General features: G+C 32.4%; 1 protein-coding gene across 3 annotated transcripts; it reads left to right on the top strand.

The window, feature by feature from the left end:
* The first annotated feature begins 8155 nt into the window (after nucleotides 1-8155).
* Nucleotides 8156-15616, top strand: LOC105047831 (adenine nucleotide transporter BT1, chloroplastic/mitochondrial). Of its 3 annotated transcripts, none has more exons than XM_019851939.3 (3): nucleotides 8156-9531; nucleotides 14510-14702; nucleotides 14808-15616. In XM_019851939.3, the coding sequence occupies exons 1-3, from the start codon at nucleotides 8980-8982 to the stop codon at nucleotides 15227-15229; spliced, it is 1167 nt and encodes a 388-aa protein (XP_019707498.1). In that variant the 5' UTR covers nucleotides 8156-8979; the 3' UTR covers nucleotides 15230-15616. The 3 variants fall into 3 exon arrangements, with proteins under 3 accessions (XP_019707498.1, XP_010925229.1, XP_010925230.1); XM_010926928.4 differs by having other exon boundaries at nucleotides 8163-9531; nucleotides 14510-14671; nucleotides 14756-15616; XM_010926927.4 differs by having other exon boundaries at nucleotides 14510-15616.
* Nucleotides 15617-16657: the final 1041 nt, after the last annotated feature.

Below are 16657 nucleotides of genomic sequence, written 5' to 3'. Positions count from 1 at the left end.
TCATTCGAAATACTTGTCCTAAAAATTAAAAAAAAAAATTTAATAATAAAAAAAATAAATTATAATTTAAAATTTAAAAGAAATAAAATTTTAGAGATTAATTGAAATAAAAATATTATTTCAAATTACTTTGTCAAAATAAAATTAATTTATTTTAAAAAGATTCAAAAAAGTTTGAAAAATAGGCTAAAAAATTTTTATAAAAATATAAAGAATTGAAAAAAAATAGAAATTATAATTGTAATTGAAGAACAAAGTTTATAATTTTTAATTTTAAGAAATAAGAATTATAATTTTAATTGAAATTAAAAATTACTTTTTAAATAACTAAATTAATTGAAATATAAATTTTTCAAAAGTATTTTAAATAAAAGAAAAAAATACGTAATAGAATATCAAAAAGATAAAAATGGAAGAAAACTAAAATTAAAATTTAAAATTATAAAAATTATAAATTAGATTAGAAAAAATATATCATAAAAGAATAAAATAAAATTAAATTAATTACAATTTCATTTTTAGGGTATTTTATAAATGTGACTTAAAAAAATTAAATTTGAATTAAATTTTGATAAAAAAAGAAATACATTAATAAGTTAAAAAATGATGAAAAGTTAAAAAGTTAAAAAGTTAAAATTTTTAAAAAGTCATAAAAAATAAGAATTATAAATTTAAATTTTTAAAAAAATAAAATTTTAAAGATTAATTGAAATAAAAATATTTTTTAAAATTATTTTCTCAAATTAAAATTAATTTAATTAAAAATTTTTTTAAATAAAATATAAAAATTGCCTAAAAAAATTTCATAAAAAGATAAAGAATTGAAAAAAAATAGAAATTCTAATTGTAATTGAAGAACAAAGTTTATAATTTTTAATTTTAAGAAATAAGAATTAAAATTATAATTAAAATTAAAAATAATTTTTAAATAACTAAATTAATTTAAATATTAATATTTAAAAAATATTTTAAATAAAAAAAAATACGTAATAGAATGTCAAAAAGATAAAAGTGGAAGAAAATTAAAAATAAAAATTATAATTATAAAAATTATAAAAAAAATATTTCATAAAAGAATAAAATGTAATTAAATTAATTACAATTTGTTTTTTCGAGTATTTTATAAATGTGACTTAAAAAATTTTAATTTGAATTAAATTTTGATCAAAAAATAAATACATTAAAAAGTTAAAAAATAAAGAAAAAAAAATCATAATTTTATCGGATATGATTCTGAAGTCTCAAAAGCAAAAACAAAAGATGTGTAATCTATTAGAGGCAATTTCAATATTTTTGGAAACGTATTTTGTAAAAAAAATAGATTTATATTTTTTAGTCGACCCCATGAATCGACTCATGGCTAAAAGAGTTTAACGGCATGCAAAATTTTTGGCTGCCACACTCTGTGAGTCGACCCCTTGACTTTCTTTCTGGTAATTTTTATTTTTTAAATTTTTTAAAAAGAGGGAGAGAGAGGAAGAGGGAGAAAGAGGAGGCAGCTCACCGCCGTGCTGTCGGAGAGACGTCGGAGAAGGGAGAAGAGGGAGAAAGGAGAAGAGGGAGAAGGAGAGAAGAAGGGGGGAAAGGAGAAAACGCCGTTTTCTTCGATGTTTTTTTATTCTTTTTCTTTTTTTTTAAATTTTTTAATTTTTTTTCATAATTTGTTTAATTATTTTTTTTTAATTTATTAAATTTTTTAATGAGGATAGTAATTTGAATGATAATTTTTAATTTAAATTAAAGTTAATTTTTTGTTTTAAATTATAATTTCTATTTTATTACCATTTTTTCTCTTTTATTTACTATTTTTATGATATATTTTTTTAATTTAATTTATAATTTTTATAATTTAAAAATATAATTTTAGTTTTCTTTCATTTTTATGATATATTACGTATTCTTTTTCTTTACTTAAATTTGTAAAGGAAGAAGGAGAAGATCGAGAAGGGAGAAGGGAGAAGGAGAAGGGAGAAGGAAGAAGGAGGGGAAAAAGGGGTTTGGAGAGGGGAGAGAATGGCGTTTTCTCTTTTTTTTTTATTTTTTATTTTTTTTAATTTCTTTACTTATCTATTTGTAATCTTTTAATAAATAAATTTAATTAAATAATAAAAATAATAATTTAAATGATAATTTTTAATTTAAATTAAAATTAAATTTCTTTAAAATTTATAATTATAATTTCTATTTTATTATTATTTTATTATTTTTTTTATGATACTTTTTTTAAAATTTATTTTAAAAATTTTATCATTTGAAATTATAATTTCAGTTTTCTTTCATTTTTATCTTTTTAGCATTCTATTACGTATTCCTTTCCTTTACTTAAAAAAATATTTATTTTTTCTAAAGTTCAATTCAAAAAGCAACATTTGATATATTATTATTTACGTTATAATTTTTATAGTCCTTTCAGCATAACGTTTTTTCTCCTAATGTTCTGAGACACGTTCGAGTATGTGTATCCATATGTACCAATCATAATATCCAATCATTTAAAATTAAATAATATAAAATGAAATCAACATTTAATACTATTCAATAGAATAAAAATATCAAACGTACAAAAAAAAAATAGTACAACAAAAATGTAAAAATACTAAATATAAATACAACAAAGACTAAGTCCCACAAGAACGTCGCGGCGCCCGTGGTCGCTTGGACCTTCTCAGAAAGGTCTTCACCGGCTGCTCCTGCTGTGATGGCTCCTCTCCTATATCAGTGGAGGAGATCTGCTGATCATGCTGCTCAGGAATAACTGATGCTGTCGGATCATCTACGGACTGAGAGACCCGTTCAACTCTCTCATCTGGATACACGGATGGACCTGAAAAAAAAGTATCATACTCATGTGGCCAACTGGTACCCGGTGATGGCATTTGGGGGATGTAGGAAGAAGAAGACGCTGCCATCTGTGGATGAAAAGACGGTGGCATCTGTGCAGCATCAAATGATGACATATGCGGAATATGCGGTGATGGCATATGTGAAGCATATGGTGACGGTGTATAACTCATATCTGACGCCCGAACTGCTCCATACCAAGGCGCACAGGTATGTGGATCAACACCAATCGCCACCAATGTTTCGGAACCTGTTCTCTCCATCTCCCGCAGTATCTGAATCCGCTCGTCCTCATCAGTCGTAGATAAAGCACGACGAGCGTCCAACACGAGATCCGACATAGAATCAGTCTATAAAATAAAAATAGAACAGTTAGTATAAAACAATCAGTATAGTGTACAATATAAAACAAAAATATAACACAAATAACATGAAGTAATTTTCGTAATCTTACCAAAAGACGTACAGTAGAACTCTCGCCCTCGTATCCAGAAACTGCATACTGAGACTGTCCAATGACTCGCACCGTAATGCTAAAAAACCAAGCCATGTAGTCATCAGTATATGAACGGCCTCTCAAAATAGGATCACCATGAACAATGTGATCTCGACGTGCATCCCAAATATCAATGTACTGTGCATATCTGATACGCCAGTCGATACGAGCTCTCCCTCGTCGATCAATACGATGAAGTCCCTGGCTGGTATCAAACTGCTCTGGGATGCCCTGAGTCTGACCAAACTGCCGCAGGACACGATCGGGAAGATGCCACTCTACCACATCAAAATAAATAAGTGGCACCCTAGCAGTCCATATGTCGTGTCCAACTGTACACATCTGCGGCAGTATAGCCAATATCCCATCTGTATATGGCTCCCACAAAAACTGATATAATATAGTTAAAATAAAAAAAATTAATAAAAAATTATAATAGATTATGAATACTGTAAATTGATATTTGTAAAAAATTCAAAATTTACCCGTCTAAATGTATCAACTAATGTATCCAAGTGGCACCTATAAACCCGTGCTACTCTTATCGATACGTGATGAACGTTGAATGCAACGTTCCATCTGTTTCACAATGTACTAATATTAAATAAATTTAAAATAATAAAATTTAAATAAAAAAAATAATATTTCGATACCTGTATCCTAATGGTCCGTCTAGTCTGAATGGAACATCAGGATCCTGCTGCTCTGATGGCATCTCGAACAACTGTCGTCGTAATGGACTGATAGTCGGCATACGCTCCCATACCCAAATCTGCAAAATTTAAAAATTAAATAAATGATATATCGAATGTAAAATATAATTAAATATTAAAAATTAAAAATTTTAATTCACGTACCTGTAATAATACAAGATAACCGTCAATCTCGCTCTGATCAGTATAGGAACCCCGACACATAGCTCGGTATAGACAAGCTAGTACTGCACTGCCCCAACTGAGTCGACGAGCGAAGTCTAAATCCTCTAATAATGGCAAAAACATCAACTTCATCTTATTCGATGAAGTATCAGGTAACAGGACACCACCTAACAATCACAGCACCTGACCCCTAACATACTGCTGCACCATCTCCTATGGTGCATCATCCGCAATATGAAAATGACGATAACGATCATCCAAACACTCAATCCTGAGTCGTGAATGATCGAAAAAATATGCGTCGGGCTCAAACTCTAACAATCGCAAGAAGGGAGAAGGGAGAAGGGAGAAGGAGAAGAGGGAGAAGGAAGAAGGAGGGGAGAAGGAAGAAGGAGGGGAAAAAGGATTTGGGGAGGGGAAAACGCCATTCTCTATGGCGTTTTCTCCTTTTTGTTTTTTAATTTCTTTAATTATGTATTTGTAATCTTTTAATAAATAAATTAAATTAAATAATAAAAATAATAATTTAAATGATAATTTTTAATTTAAATTAAAATTAAATTTCTTTAAAATTTATAATTACAATTCCTATTTTATTATTTTATTATTATTTTTTTTATGATATTTTTTTTTATTTATTTTAAAATAGTTATCATTTGAAATTATAATTTTAGTTTTCTTCCATTTTTTTCTTTTTAGCATTCTATTACGTATTCTTTTTCTTTAATTAAAAAAATATTATTTTTTCTAAAGTTCAATTTACAAATTTTTTTTTTCACATTTTTCCTCATTTTTTAACTTTACACTGTATTTATTTTTTGATCAAAATTTAATTCAAATTAAATTTTAAATTTTCCTCCCATTTTTTTCTTTATTTAAAATATTTTTTAAATAATAATGTTTAAATTAATTTAGTTATTTAAAATATTATTTTTAATTTTAATTTCAATTTTAATTCTTATTTCTTAAAATTAAAAATTATAAACTTTGTTCTTCAATTACAATTACAATTTCTATTTTTTTTCAATTCTTTATCTTTTTATGAAATTTTTTTAGGTCATTTTTAAATTTTATTTGAAAATTTTTTTAATTAAATTAATTTTAATTTTATAAAATATATTTAAAAAATATTTTTATTTCAATTAAACTTTAAAATTTTTTTTAAAATTTTAATTTATAATTCTTATTTTTTGTGACTTTTTAAAAATTTTCACTTTTTAACTTTTTAACTTTTCCTCATTTTTTTAAACTTTTTAATGTATTTCTTTTTTTATCAAAATTTAATTCAAATTTAATTTTTTTAAGTCACATTTATAAAATACCCTAAAAAAGAAATTGTAATTAATTTAATTTAATTTTATTCTTTTATGATATATTTTTTCTAATCTAATTTATAATTTTTATAATTTTAAATTTTAATTTTAGTTTTTTTTTATTTTTATCTTTTTGATATTCTATTACGTATTTTTTTCTTTTATTTATAATATTTTTTAAAAATTTATATTTAAATTAATTTAGTTATTTAAAATATAATTTTTAATTTCATTTACAATTATAATTCTTATTTCTTAAAATTAAAAATTATAAAGTTTGTTATTCAATTACAATTATAATTTCTATTTTTTTTCAATTCTTTATATTTTTATAAAAAATTTTTAGCCTATTTTTCAAATTTTTTTGAATCTTTTTTAAATTAATTATTTTTAATTTGAGAAAGTAATTTGAAATAATATTTTAATTTCAATTAATCTTTAAAATTTTATTTTTTTTAATTTTTTCATTATAATTCTTTTTTTTTTGATTTTTTAAAAATTTTAAAATTTATAATTTTTTTAAAAATTTTTAGGACAAGTATTTCGAATGATGTTTTTCAATTAAATTTCAAATTTTTATTTCTATCATATTTCTTTCTCTTTTTTTATTTTCTATGATAATTTTTTTTTAATTTCTTAAGATTTTTTTTGACATCTTTTAAAAAAAATTTGAAATAAAATATCTAAATTAATTTTTTTAATGAATTACAAATTCAAATCTTTATATTTTAAAATTCAATCAAAATTAAAATTTTAATTTATTTATTAATTTCAAACTTTAAAAAAAAAATTTGCCATTATTTCACGATTTTTTTCTTTTTTTTTGATGGAAAAATAAAAACGCCATTCAAAATGACGTTTTTTTTTTTTTGGACGATGCCACCGTGGAAAAGGAGGGTGACGTGGAAGGGGGAAAAAACGTCATTCAAAATGACATTTTTTTCTTTTGCATTAGTTTGATAAATAAATTTGATTTTGATATATTTTGATATTTAAGTTTTTTTTTTGTATTAATCTGGAAAAGAGCTCCCATTCGTGGGCTCTCGGGATCTCACCGTCAGTCGATGTGCCGATCATGTCTCGGTTGCACAACGATTGAAGGCGCATCACCGGTGAAAATTTCAGGTCCGAAACGAGAAGGGAATTAGAGAAAACGCCACCGCTTTATCCTGCTCTAACGATGATGACATGTCTTGGCTCCTCTCCGTCACATAAACCCGTGATTGGATTTCGCCGGACGGCTACAGGTGAAGAGGAAGCGACGAGATGTCTTGGCCCCTCAAAGTCACATTGATACGTCATAATTTGTGGTCTCGAGATTCGCAGGGCATTCTTCTCAACGATGAGCAGGGGATTACTCAAACGAGAGGGAATCGTTTCTTTTATTTACGGTATCGGATAGCGACGTGCACAATGACGACAGCATGATAATTCCACTTGCTGGGAACAAATTCGTCCTGGAGTACCCGCAACTAAAATATCCTGATACAGGATTCTTTGTGTTTTAAATAAATTGCTCTAATAGCCAAATACACTTCTCACCTTTGCTCACAAAACGCAAACGAAGCTTACCCCTTGTTTTTTTCAAAAAATATTTTCTTGAAATAGAGTTATATTGATAAATTAAGAATGAATGCCACAAGTAGAATTCTGGTCCGAACATCCTTACTTCCCTTGAGAACACAATACCGGAAATAATCAAAGAGAAAATAATTTTGATTATTAAAAATAAAATCATCAAAGGATCTGGTCGGTTACACAAATAAGTATCACATCCATAATAATAATATCTATAATGGAGAAGCAACATCCACCCAAAAGGAATCCATGGAGCTGCAAACTTGCAAGAACCATGCATATTCCCATAGCATTGACTTTTTTCAATTTTTTTGTAGATTAGCATTAACTGGAAGAAGGGCTCTAAATTTTGTTCCCTCTTATGATAATTTTAACATCTCAAATGCAACTGAGTGCAGAGACATTATTAGATGGACCCGAGCTATGATGGATCGTGTTGCTATTACATATATAAAAAAAAAACAGAGAGAGAGAAAAAAGTAAAATGATTTTTCGTTTTAGGCACGTGATGCATTCGGTCCATCTAATAAATGCGAGTCCTATCTCGCCCCTCACCCTTCAGAAAAGAAAAAAAAAATCCAACCCTTTACCCTTTTTTTTTTTTTTTTATCCTAACCTACTAAGAAGAGGACGCACTTGAAAGTTGAAATGTGGTCCAGGGCCTGGTCGCTCTCCGGAGGTAGGTGGTTTCCCTCGAGGGTGGCGGAACCATGGTCTTTGGGAAGGGTTCCCAAATACCGCGGCCGAACCAAAAAGGATCCAGCAAGGAGCGAACGAAGACATCTTTTAAGGGTATTTTGGTCAAAATGGGAAGGGCTTCCCCAAAATCCGGTCTTAATAATTATTATTTTTTATTTTTTTATTTATTTATTTCTTTATATAAAACGGACGATCACAATATTTTGATCCGAGAATAATTTAATAAATCAAGATAGAAAAAAATGCTGCGGGATAAACATCTATTTTCTGACCCAATCGTCAGAATTCTGTCCTCATTTTATTGAATAAAGGGGGAGTAATTACATGAGCGAACGTGGGAAGAAAGAGTAGTACAACAGGCGCCAGGGGGCCATTTTATTTTATTAAATAAAAGGGAAAGCAATTACGTGAGTGAAGATGCGAGGAAAACAGCGGGGATTAAGGAGCAAAACCCAGCCTCAGTCGATCGAAACAGGGAGGAATAAAACGAGGGGCAGGAGGGAAGGAACTCAGGTGTCGAACGAGAGGAGAATTCCGCCGCCATCTCTTTCCTTCCCTATCCCCACCCCCACAGAGAGAGAGAGAGAGAGAGGAAGGGTAGAAGAGGAGATGGTTTTGTTTTTCTTCTCTCGTCGAGATGGAATGTGATTCATCCTACATCTCGGTTGTTTCTTGAGCCCACAAAGCGGAGGAATTTTTCATGTTCGGCTTTTCCGAAGTTTCCGATGAATCTCTTTTCTTGATCGCATCGGTGAGAGTTCTTCCGTTTCCAAATCTTAGCGATACATTTAATCTTGGATACCGGTAATACCCGAGTCATATAATCTATGTTTCTTTTCTTTTTCCAAAAAGATAAAAATAAAAATAAAAATTCTTGCACTTGGGGATTTCTCCGAGATTCCACCTCGTCGCCTGCTCGCTCAAATAGCTAGTTTTTCCCCTATTTTTCTCTACCGATTCGATTTTATTTTATTTTTTATAGACCGCCAATGATAGCTTCCTATTTATTGTTTTGTTGGATTCCGTCCGTTCCCTGGACAAGAGGGACCGCATTCGTTGGAATCGCTCGCCCTATCTCAAACCTCTTAAATTTCCAAGGGCATGCATGAATTTTTTTGGTACCTCACCTTGTCGAAACTCTAGTTAGCTTCTGGAGATAAATAGATAGACCAGAATGCAAACCATTGCGAAGAAGAGGGACGGGTTCTTCCCCTTTCCGGATCTCGGGCTCTCCTGGAACCTCCAGGAGGGTTTCTATCCTCCCGGTGGCTTGTTTGCGAGCGTGGGCCAGATGGGGGTTGGCTTCGGCGTTTCCCCCAATCCGCATCCCGATCCCAAAGACAACGGCATCACCGATTTGTACGCCAAGTACGTGTCACCAGAGTTTGGGTTTCGTGTCATCGCTTCTCCAGCCGACACGGCCCTGGAAGCCGCCGAACAACTGCTGGAGGAAGCCAAGCCTCAGAAGAAGAAGAAGAAGAAGAAATTAAAGATCCGGATAGGAAACCCCCATTTCAGGAGGCTGTTCAGTGGGGCGATCGCTGGGGCCGTCTCGCGAACCGCGGTCGCTCCCTTGGAGACGATCAGAACGCATCTCATGGTGGGTAGCAACGGGAACTCGACGACCCAAGTGTTCCACACTATTATAAGGACGGAGGGGTGGAAAGGGTTGTTTCGTGGCAATTTTGTCAACGTCATCCGAGTTGCTCCGAGCAAGGCTATTGAGGTAAGTGATTGTTGATGTTTTTTCTCTTGAGCTTGTGCTTGCTTTTTGGTGACTCTCTTTCTGCCTTGTTCTTGTTATATCCTCGTATTTATATATTCGATCAGCATGAAGCCTTTGAGTTTCATATGTATTCACCATATGCTTCTGCATCAGTAAATTATACTCATCGTCTTCCGTTTTCGATGGCAAAGAAGAATCTGTATGCAGTGTTCCCTTCCTAAAATTGATTTTGTGTTCTTCTAGCATTCTGAGCTAGCAAGCTTTAGTTTGCCAAGGATGCATGGACCTAGACAATAGGGACTTCCATTAAAAATAGAAAAAACAATGCACCATTTTGCCTTTTTTTTTTAAAAAAAAAAAATTATTTGAGGAACTATTTGGAATTGTTCTGTGAGTTGCAGGATGCATTGAGTCATTTGATTGAGTATATACCCTCACTGATTGCCTTCTCTTCTTTACCTCTTCTGATGTAAGCAAGGATACAGGCATGCAGTTTGTCTTATGCTCGAATAGCAAGTCCAATTCATGATAATACTCGCATCTCATTTCCAGGCATACCTACTGTTAGGCAGAGGCCTACAGCAATAGCACGTAGTCATTTTTGTATGATAGCATGTGTGAAATTTTGGTGCCTTTTTCTTATTTCTTTTTATTTTTTTGATGTTTCTAATGCTAATCCTCTTCATACAAGAATTCCTGTTTTTTAAGGCTGAAGCTGGATGTCATCTCATGACCTTAAAGTCAAAAAGTCAATCGACCAAGTTACGACCGAAACCAAAATCATGCGATGTTGCTTGCTATTGGTATTATAAAGGCAAAAAGATTGTTGGCAACTTTCCATACATGGTTTCTATTTTGAATGTGCGTGTCATAGATGTGCAATGATACTTTTGAATGGTGTTGCCTGTACAAAAATCAATTAGGAGAGTAAAAGAAATGAAGGACCTTGAGGAGAAATATTTAGTATTTTTAAAAAAATTCTGTTTTTCTTTTTTTGTTTTGGTAGAAAAATTCGGTTTTTCTTTGAAGGGAGAATTACTTGAGAGAGACAAGTTCCCCAAGGGAGAACAGATCTTTGCCTCAATTCACAAGGCTCAATTCCACAAGGCACCATCATCATCGATGCTCAAAGTAAAAGTGATATTTAATACCACCATTTTCATAAACATTGTCAAGCACTGTTACTGTTATTGCCACCAGCAGCACTACTAGTTTAAGCAGTGTTGCTACATCCAATTTTATAATTATCTCCATTTTTGTCAATGTTTCTAGCCAACCATCACTGCCTCAACTAGTCTTGGTGAAATTAACACTGATCAACACTACTCTGTGATTACTGATAGTTTGATACTATCCTTTCTGCCATTACTAATCACTGTCATCATTACTATTGCTGTTGATTATTGTCACCTTCCCATTCCAACTCCATCACTTTATGGAATATGATTAACTAAGGTTATGATATATGTTTTAAATGTTTCCTTTTGTTTTGCTATGTTTCAGCATATGAGGAGCTAACAACTTCTGTTCTTTTATTCTTTTTCTGTATTTAATGGCCATTAGTCACCTGATATCTCTCTTTATGTGGAAATAAAGGGATGATTACTCAAAGAAGAAAATAGGATTTTTGAAGGTTTATGCTGGTTTTTCGCTTAAGGAAAGGAAGGAAAAGAGAATATAACAAGAAGGAAGATGAAAATATAAAATAAAGAAGAAAAATAGGGAAGAAGGAAGACGATGAGGAGGAAAAGAGGTTGAGCATTTATATTGGAGCAGAAAAGAGTTCAGAGAAGATTTTTAAGAAAGAGCAATTTATATGAATACATGGAGTCTTTCTCAAAATCAGGACTTCTCAATAGTTTCTCTATGTGAGGATCGCTTATAGATTCATTTTTCTTTCTTTTAGGTGATGAATCACCATAACTTAATTATATGAAAATAAATATACAAGAGAGTTGGTGAAATTTGCAGGTGCATCTTACCATGCTACATTGAGTTCGTCAACCATCTCTTGAATGTGCAAAATTTAGTTCAAATGACTTTTCGAGGGCATAATGATTAGTTTCAGATTATAGTTGCTTTTCCTCAAGTACTACCATAAGCTTGTTGATTTTTTAATGAATGATTAATGTGCAGGGCCCACTGGCAATAGATATTTAGGAAGGACTCTTGCTGTGAATGTTATGTGTTGATGATGTGGTGTAAATCTGTTAGAACACAGCTTAATGTTTTGTTGGAGGTACACAGGAAAACCTATGGGAACAGGTCAGTTGAATCAAACCAAAGAATGTGTCATGTAGCTGTAGTGGAAGATTAATTGACTGTGAGGCACCAAACACAGTGAAAGGGTCAAAGGTACACATCCCATTACTGGTACTCATATGGCAATAGCCAATCTGGTGTACCGCCATATGGTGCAGTAGCTGATGCCAGAACAACAGTCGGCTCAACAGTTTGAAACAGCTGTTATGGACCAGTATTAAATCCTTCATTGTTGTGTATGATTTGTAGTTAATACATTAAATATTGCATGTTTTAGTTCATTATTACCTCATTTTATTAGCTATGTAGATTTTCAGTTAACAAAGTCTTCGATACCAAACTTTGCATTTTCATCCTTCTACTTCAAAGTGCAATTGTAATCAAAATGATTCATCCTTTCCTTTCATTAATAGTTGTAGTAACCGATTATTACTTATGCCTCTAATGGAGGGCATACAATTAGGTGTAAGTTCTGTGATGGTGTTTTAAGTGCCTTGAGAGGTGGGAGTTGAGGCAAGCTTCAAACAAGCCTCTTTAAAGAATAATTTGGACCATGGAATCTCATTTAGCCAGTTTAACTTTGTTTAGATTTCCCTTATCCCTGGTTCTTTATTATTTTAATGGAGAAAATATCCTTTTATATCCCCTTTATAAATAGTTTAATACTTCTACACTTTGTTCTGCCTCTGCCACTCATTCATGTTTGTTCTACATCTTTTCCTGTAGAAGTTTATTTTTTTCCCATTAGAAAGCAGTAGAAATGCATTTCAAATCATTTTCAGGTGTGCTGTTGAATAGACTTAAAATAATGGTCCAAACATACATTCAGAGCCCTTTTCAATCATTTCTATATGACATTTTCTTTTTATGTATTGCATCGCCCTAGTCTTTAAGGGTCATTTGTTTGTTGCCGAAATGAACATTGTAAGCCTAATCTGACATTGTTGCTCATATATAACTCCCTGAACCTTCATATTGAAATCATTTAATGATTCATTCACTGCTAACCTTCTAAATCTTACGCTGTTTTCTAGAGTAAATTTTATAAGTGTCTGAACAACTATTAATAATTTGCCAATTCAATATTCCTGCATAGGTTTCAAGAAATCCATATTTTCATTGCATGGTAATCCATATAACATAAATTCTTCTATTATTCTATCGGTTTGAAAAATAGTGGCAGCCACATATCAATACATGTACCTGAAGTGGCAATTATAGTGACAGTCTACTAGATTTTGTCCATGAGAAATTGTAGTTTACTCTAAGAAAACTAGAATCCTGCAAAATATATCATAAAATTTCTGATACTTCATTTGTTTTTTTCACATTAACCCACTGACGACCATGTCATGATGGTTCCATGGTGCAGTTCTCTAAACCAATTGCTAAGTAGGTAAATTTCACTACCTATTTGGCCAGCAATTGGGATATAGAACATGGCAAATTATGCACTTTCAGTGTCATGATAATTGAGGGATGATCTACACTCTGTGTGCACAAAAAAGCTGGCCAAAGGAAAAGAGAACCTTGAGGATGTACGCAAACCAATAATTTAGGCTGTGCCTGCAGACCGTGTTCTGCACTCTGAAATCATCTGGAAGATTTGGTATTTGAAAGCATTACAGTGTTGAGAGAATTAAATTCTACTGTTGATCCTTCATGACAGTGTTAAAGGCAGCTTATATGTTCCATCTTTTCAGGAGTTTTATCTTGAATTTTTCGTCTGATTGGAATATCTTGAGTTTTGTGTCTATAGGTGATTTTTTACAGCATGTCTCCATCTGTTAAAGCTGGCTTTGAAAGGAAAAAAAAAGGCTTTTCATGTACAGTCAGTAAGTGTTGTGGACTTAACGTGACAATCAGTTTCATGCAGTCATAATTTCAATCTGCAAATTGAATGTGCAGCAGAATTTAATTATTTATCTTTCTATCTTGAGTCTCCCTTTGGAATTCTAGCTAAACTAATTTGCACCTCAAAGTTCTCAGTACTAGGCTGGGTCCAATGCTTATTGGACTTTAATGATCCAATGCCACATGGAGCCGTGGAGTATGTTCATCCAAGGCATCACAACAGAATTTTAATTATTTATCTCGAGTATTACACGAACAAGACATCAAAAGCCATGCTTTCGTGCATCTCAATGCGTGATCCAAGAGCCCATGCTGCATTGGATCATCAAATCGTCCAGTGACCATTGAACCCAATCCTTTTCCAGAGGTATTAGTGTAGAGATTTAGAGCTTCTTTTTTGCACCCTCAGGTGTTGTTTAACTAACTTTGCAATGCTCTTGAAGTTCCAGACTGATTTGCACAAGTTTCTTAGTTGGGATTTGATTCATGGGGCAACAATGATTTTTCTGGAAAATTTGTTCACTACAATAATTATCAGATTTAATTAGATGGTTAATGTTTCAATTTTCTTTGTATTTGGAAATCTACAAAGTTTTTGCAGTAATTCATCTGATTGTTGTCTGCATTCCCCTTCCTTTTTGGGTGTCAAAGGTTTTCTTGTCTTGGTGATCCAATTTCAGTTAGAAAGGATGGAATAATGTCTTTTCTGCCAGGCATTTAAGTTTTTATTATTTTCTGACAAAAGAAAGTATGACAAAAGTAAATGCATTGAATATAAAGATATGGCAACTTAAGCAGAGATGAACTTATAATTAACATTTCTGCACTCCTTACAAGTGTCTGATGATGTTTGTGTTCGCAGCTATTCGCTTATGATACAGCTAAGAAGATCTTGACCCCTAAGATGGGGGAATCACCCAAACTTCCTGTTCCTTCATCTCTAGTTGCTGGAGCATTTGCTGGAGTCAGTTCTACCCTCTGTACATATCCTCTGGAGTTACTCAAGACTCGACTAACCATACAGGTTTGTAGTTCACCTAATGAACGGTGTGTAGGTAAAGCCAAGAGAATTACCTTTTTAAGTTTTATTCCAATCCCTCATTTGCAGAGAGATGCTTATGACAATCTCCTGCATGCTTTTATTAAAATCTTGCGAGAAGAAGGCCCTGCAGAGCTGTACAGAGGTCTCACTCCGAGTCTAATTGGGGTGGTACCATATGCTGCCACCAATTACTTTGCTTATGAAACCCTGAAGAAACTTTATAGGAAGACATTCAAGGAGGAGGAAATAGGCAACATCGCAACTCTTCTGATCGGGTCAGCAGCTGGGGCAATCTCCAGCAGCGCGACCTTCCCACTTGAGGTGGCTCGGAAGCACATGCAGGTTGGGGCTGTCGGTGGTAGGCAGGTCTACAAGAACATGCTTCATGCTCTCATAAGCATATTGGAGAAGGAGGGGCTTGGCGGTCTTTATAAGGGTTTGGGCCCGAGCTGCATGAAATTGGTGCCTGCTGCAGGGATCTCGTTCATGTGCTATGAGGCTTGCAAGAAAATACTGATAGATGGGGAGGATGATGCATAGTGTCACCAGTTCTCTTCGGCAGTGAGGTTCAGCAGCCGAAACAGAAATTTTAGATTTTTTGCCCTCGTCTAGGTTCTTATATATACTTGTTAAAGGTCTTGAAACCCTGATGTTTCTGAGTGCTGACAATAGGATTCAGGGTCTTACCTAGCTTAATTTTTTGCTGTTTATTTTTGGTTTTTATTTTTTTAGTGAAAAGGAAAAGAAAAAAAACTTAAAACTGTTGAAAGAACTGTTTTTTGGACGGACAAAGAGACGACCAAAAAATGATGCAAAGAAGTGTTAGGTAATGTTTGGATGTTCCAATTTTGGATGGAATAAGAGTTTATTCCATCTTATTCCTTCAAATAGATGAAAAAGAAGTAGTGGATCATCTTGGTTTAACAATTTCGATCAATCTTCTTTTATTTTTATCTATCTTGATTTAGCTATTTCATGGTGGATCATAGAATAGTTTATTTTTTGGATGTCTCAATTCTGAATGGAATAAGGGTTTATTTCATTTTATTCTTTTAAATAGATGAAAAAAAATATGGTGGGCCATCTTAGTTTAGCAATTTCGGTCAACTCTCTCTTATTTCTATCTATCTTGATTTAACTATTTCATGATGGATCATAGAATAGCTTATTTCAGATCTTTAATGAGCATTAATTGTATTTTATTCTAAATATATGGAATAATAGAGTATTAATTATATCTGATTCGTTGGAATAATAGATTTTCAATCAAATAGAAATTTAAAATAATAAGGATGAATAGTTGTTTTAAAAAAAATTCATATTTTTATTTCAAGAATAAAAAAAAGGATATTCTAATACTGCCTTAAGGAAGCAATCTTGGTTGCTTATTTGTGTAGTTTTTTTTTTTTTTTTTTTTTTTTTTAAATTTTTTTGTTGGCAAGAGTTTCTGCTTCTTTTTATAACTGCAGGAGCACCCTACAGTATTATTAATTTTTTTATGGGTTTCAAAAATGAATCAAACATACCTAGCAAGCAAGACGATGGGCTTTGACAGCCCGGAAACATCTTATTGGTGCAATGATCATTGATCTGTCAGGGTGGGATGAACCCAACCATCAGATGTGGTTGAGGGAAGACCGCAAGTCCATAGCAACGCATGGCAGGCTTTGGGTCTAAGCCTTTTCTTCTTTCCGGTATCTTGCATGATCTGCTGCCGCCACGCCTCTTGAATTGTGAAAATTTCCACGTCGGCCTAGTCGTCGTCCGAACATTTCCAACTCTGCCTACAAGCCTACAAAGAAATGATGGTTCATTCCAAGTGCCTGTTTGTCCGAATACCATCAGCTTGGCGTGAGTGACACTCGACAAGTGGTGTCGAATTCCAGCATCAGCAGGCGCCATCATCCATGGACTTACGCCGCAGGTCTTTTGATTTTCAGAAAATAGTTTTTATTTCTTCTTTTTTTT

This window comes from Elaeis guineensis, chromosome 7 (assembly GCF_000442705.2).
Source record: "Elaeis guineensis isolate ETL-2024a chromosome 7, EG11, whole genome shotgun sequence".
Taxonomy (NCBI): Eukaryota; Viridiplantae; Streptophyta; class Magnoliopsida; order Arecales; family Arecaceae; genus Elaeis; species Elaeis guineensis.
Note: the sequence above shows the minus strand (reverse complement) of the source record. Positions and strands in the feature narration are given on the sequence as shown.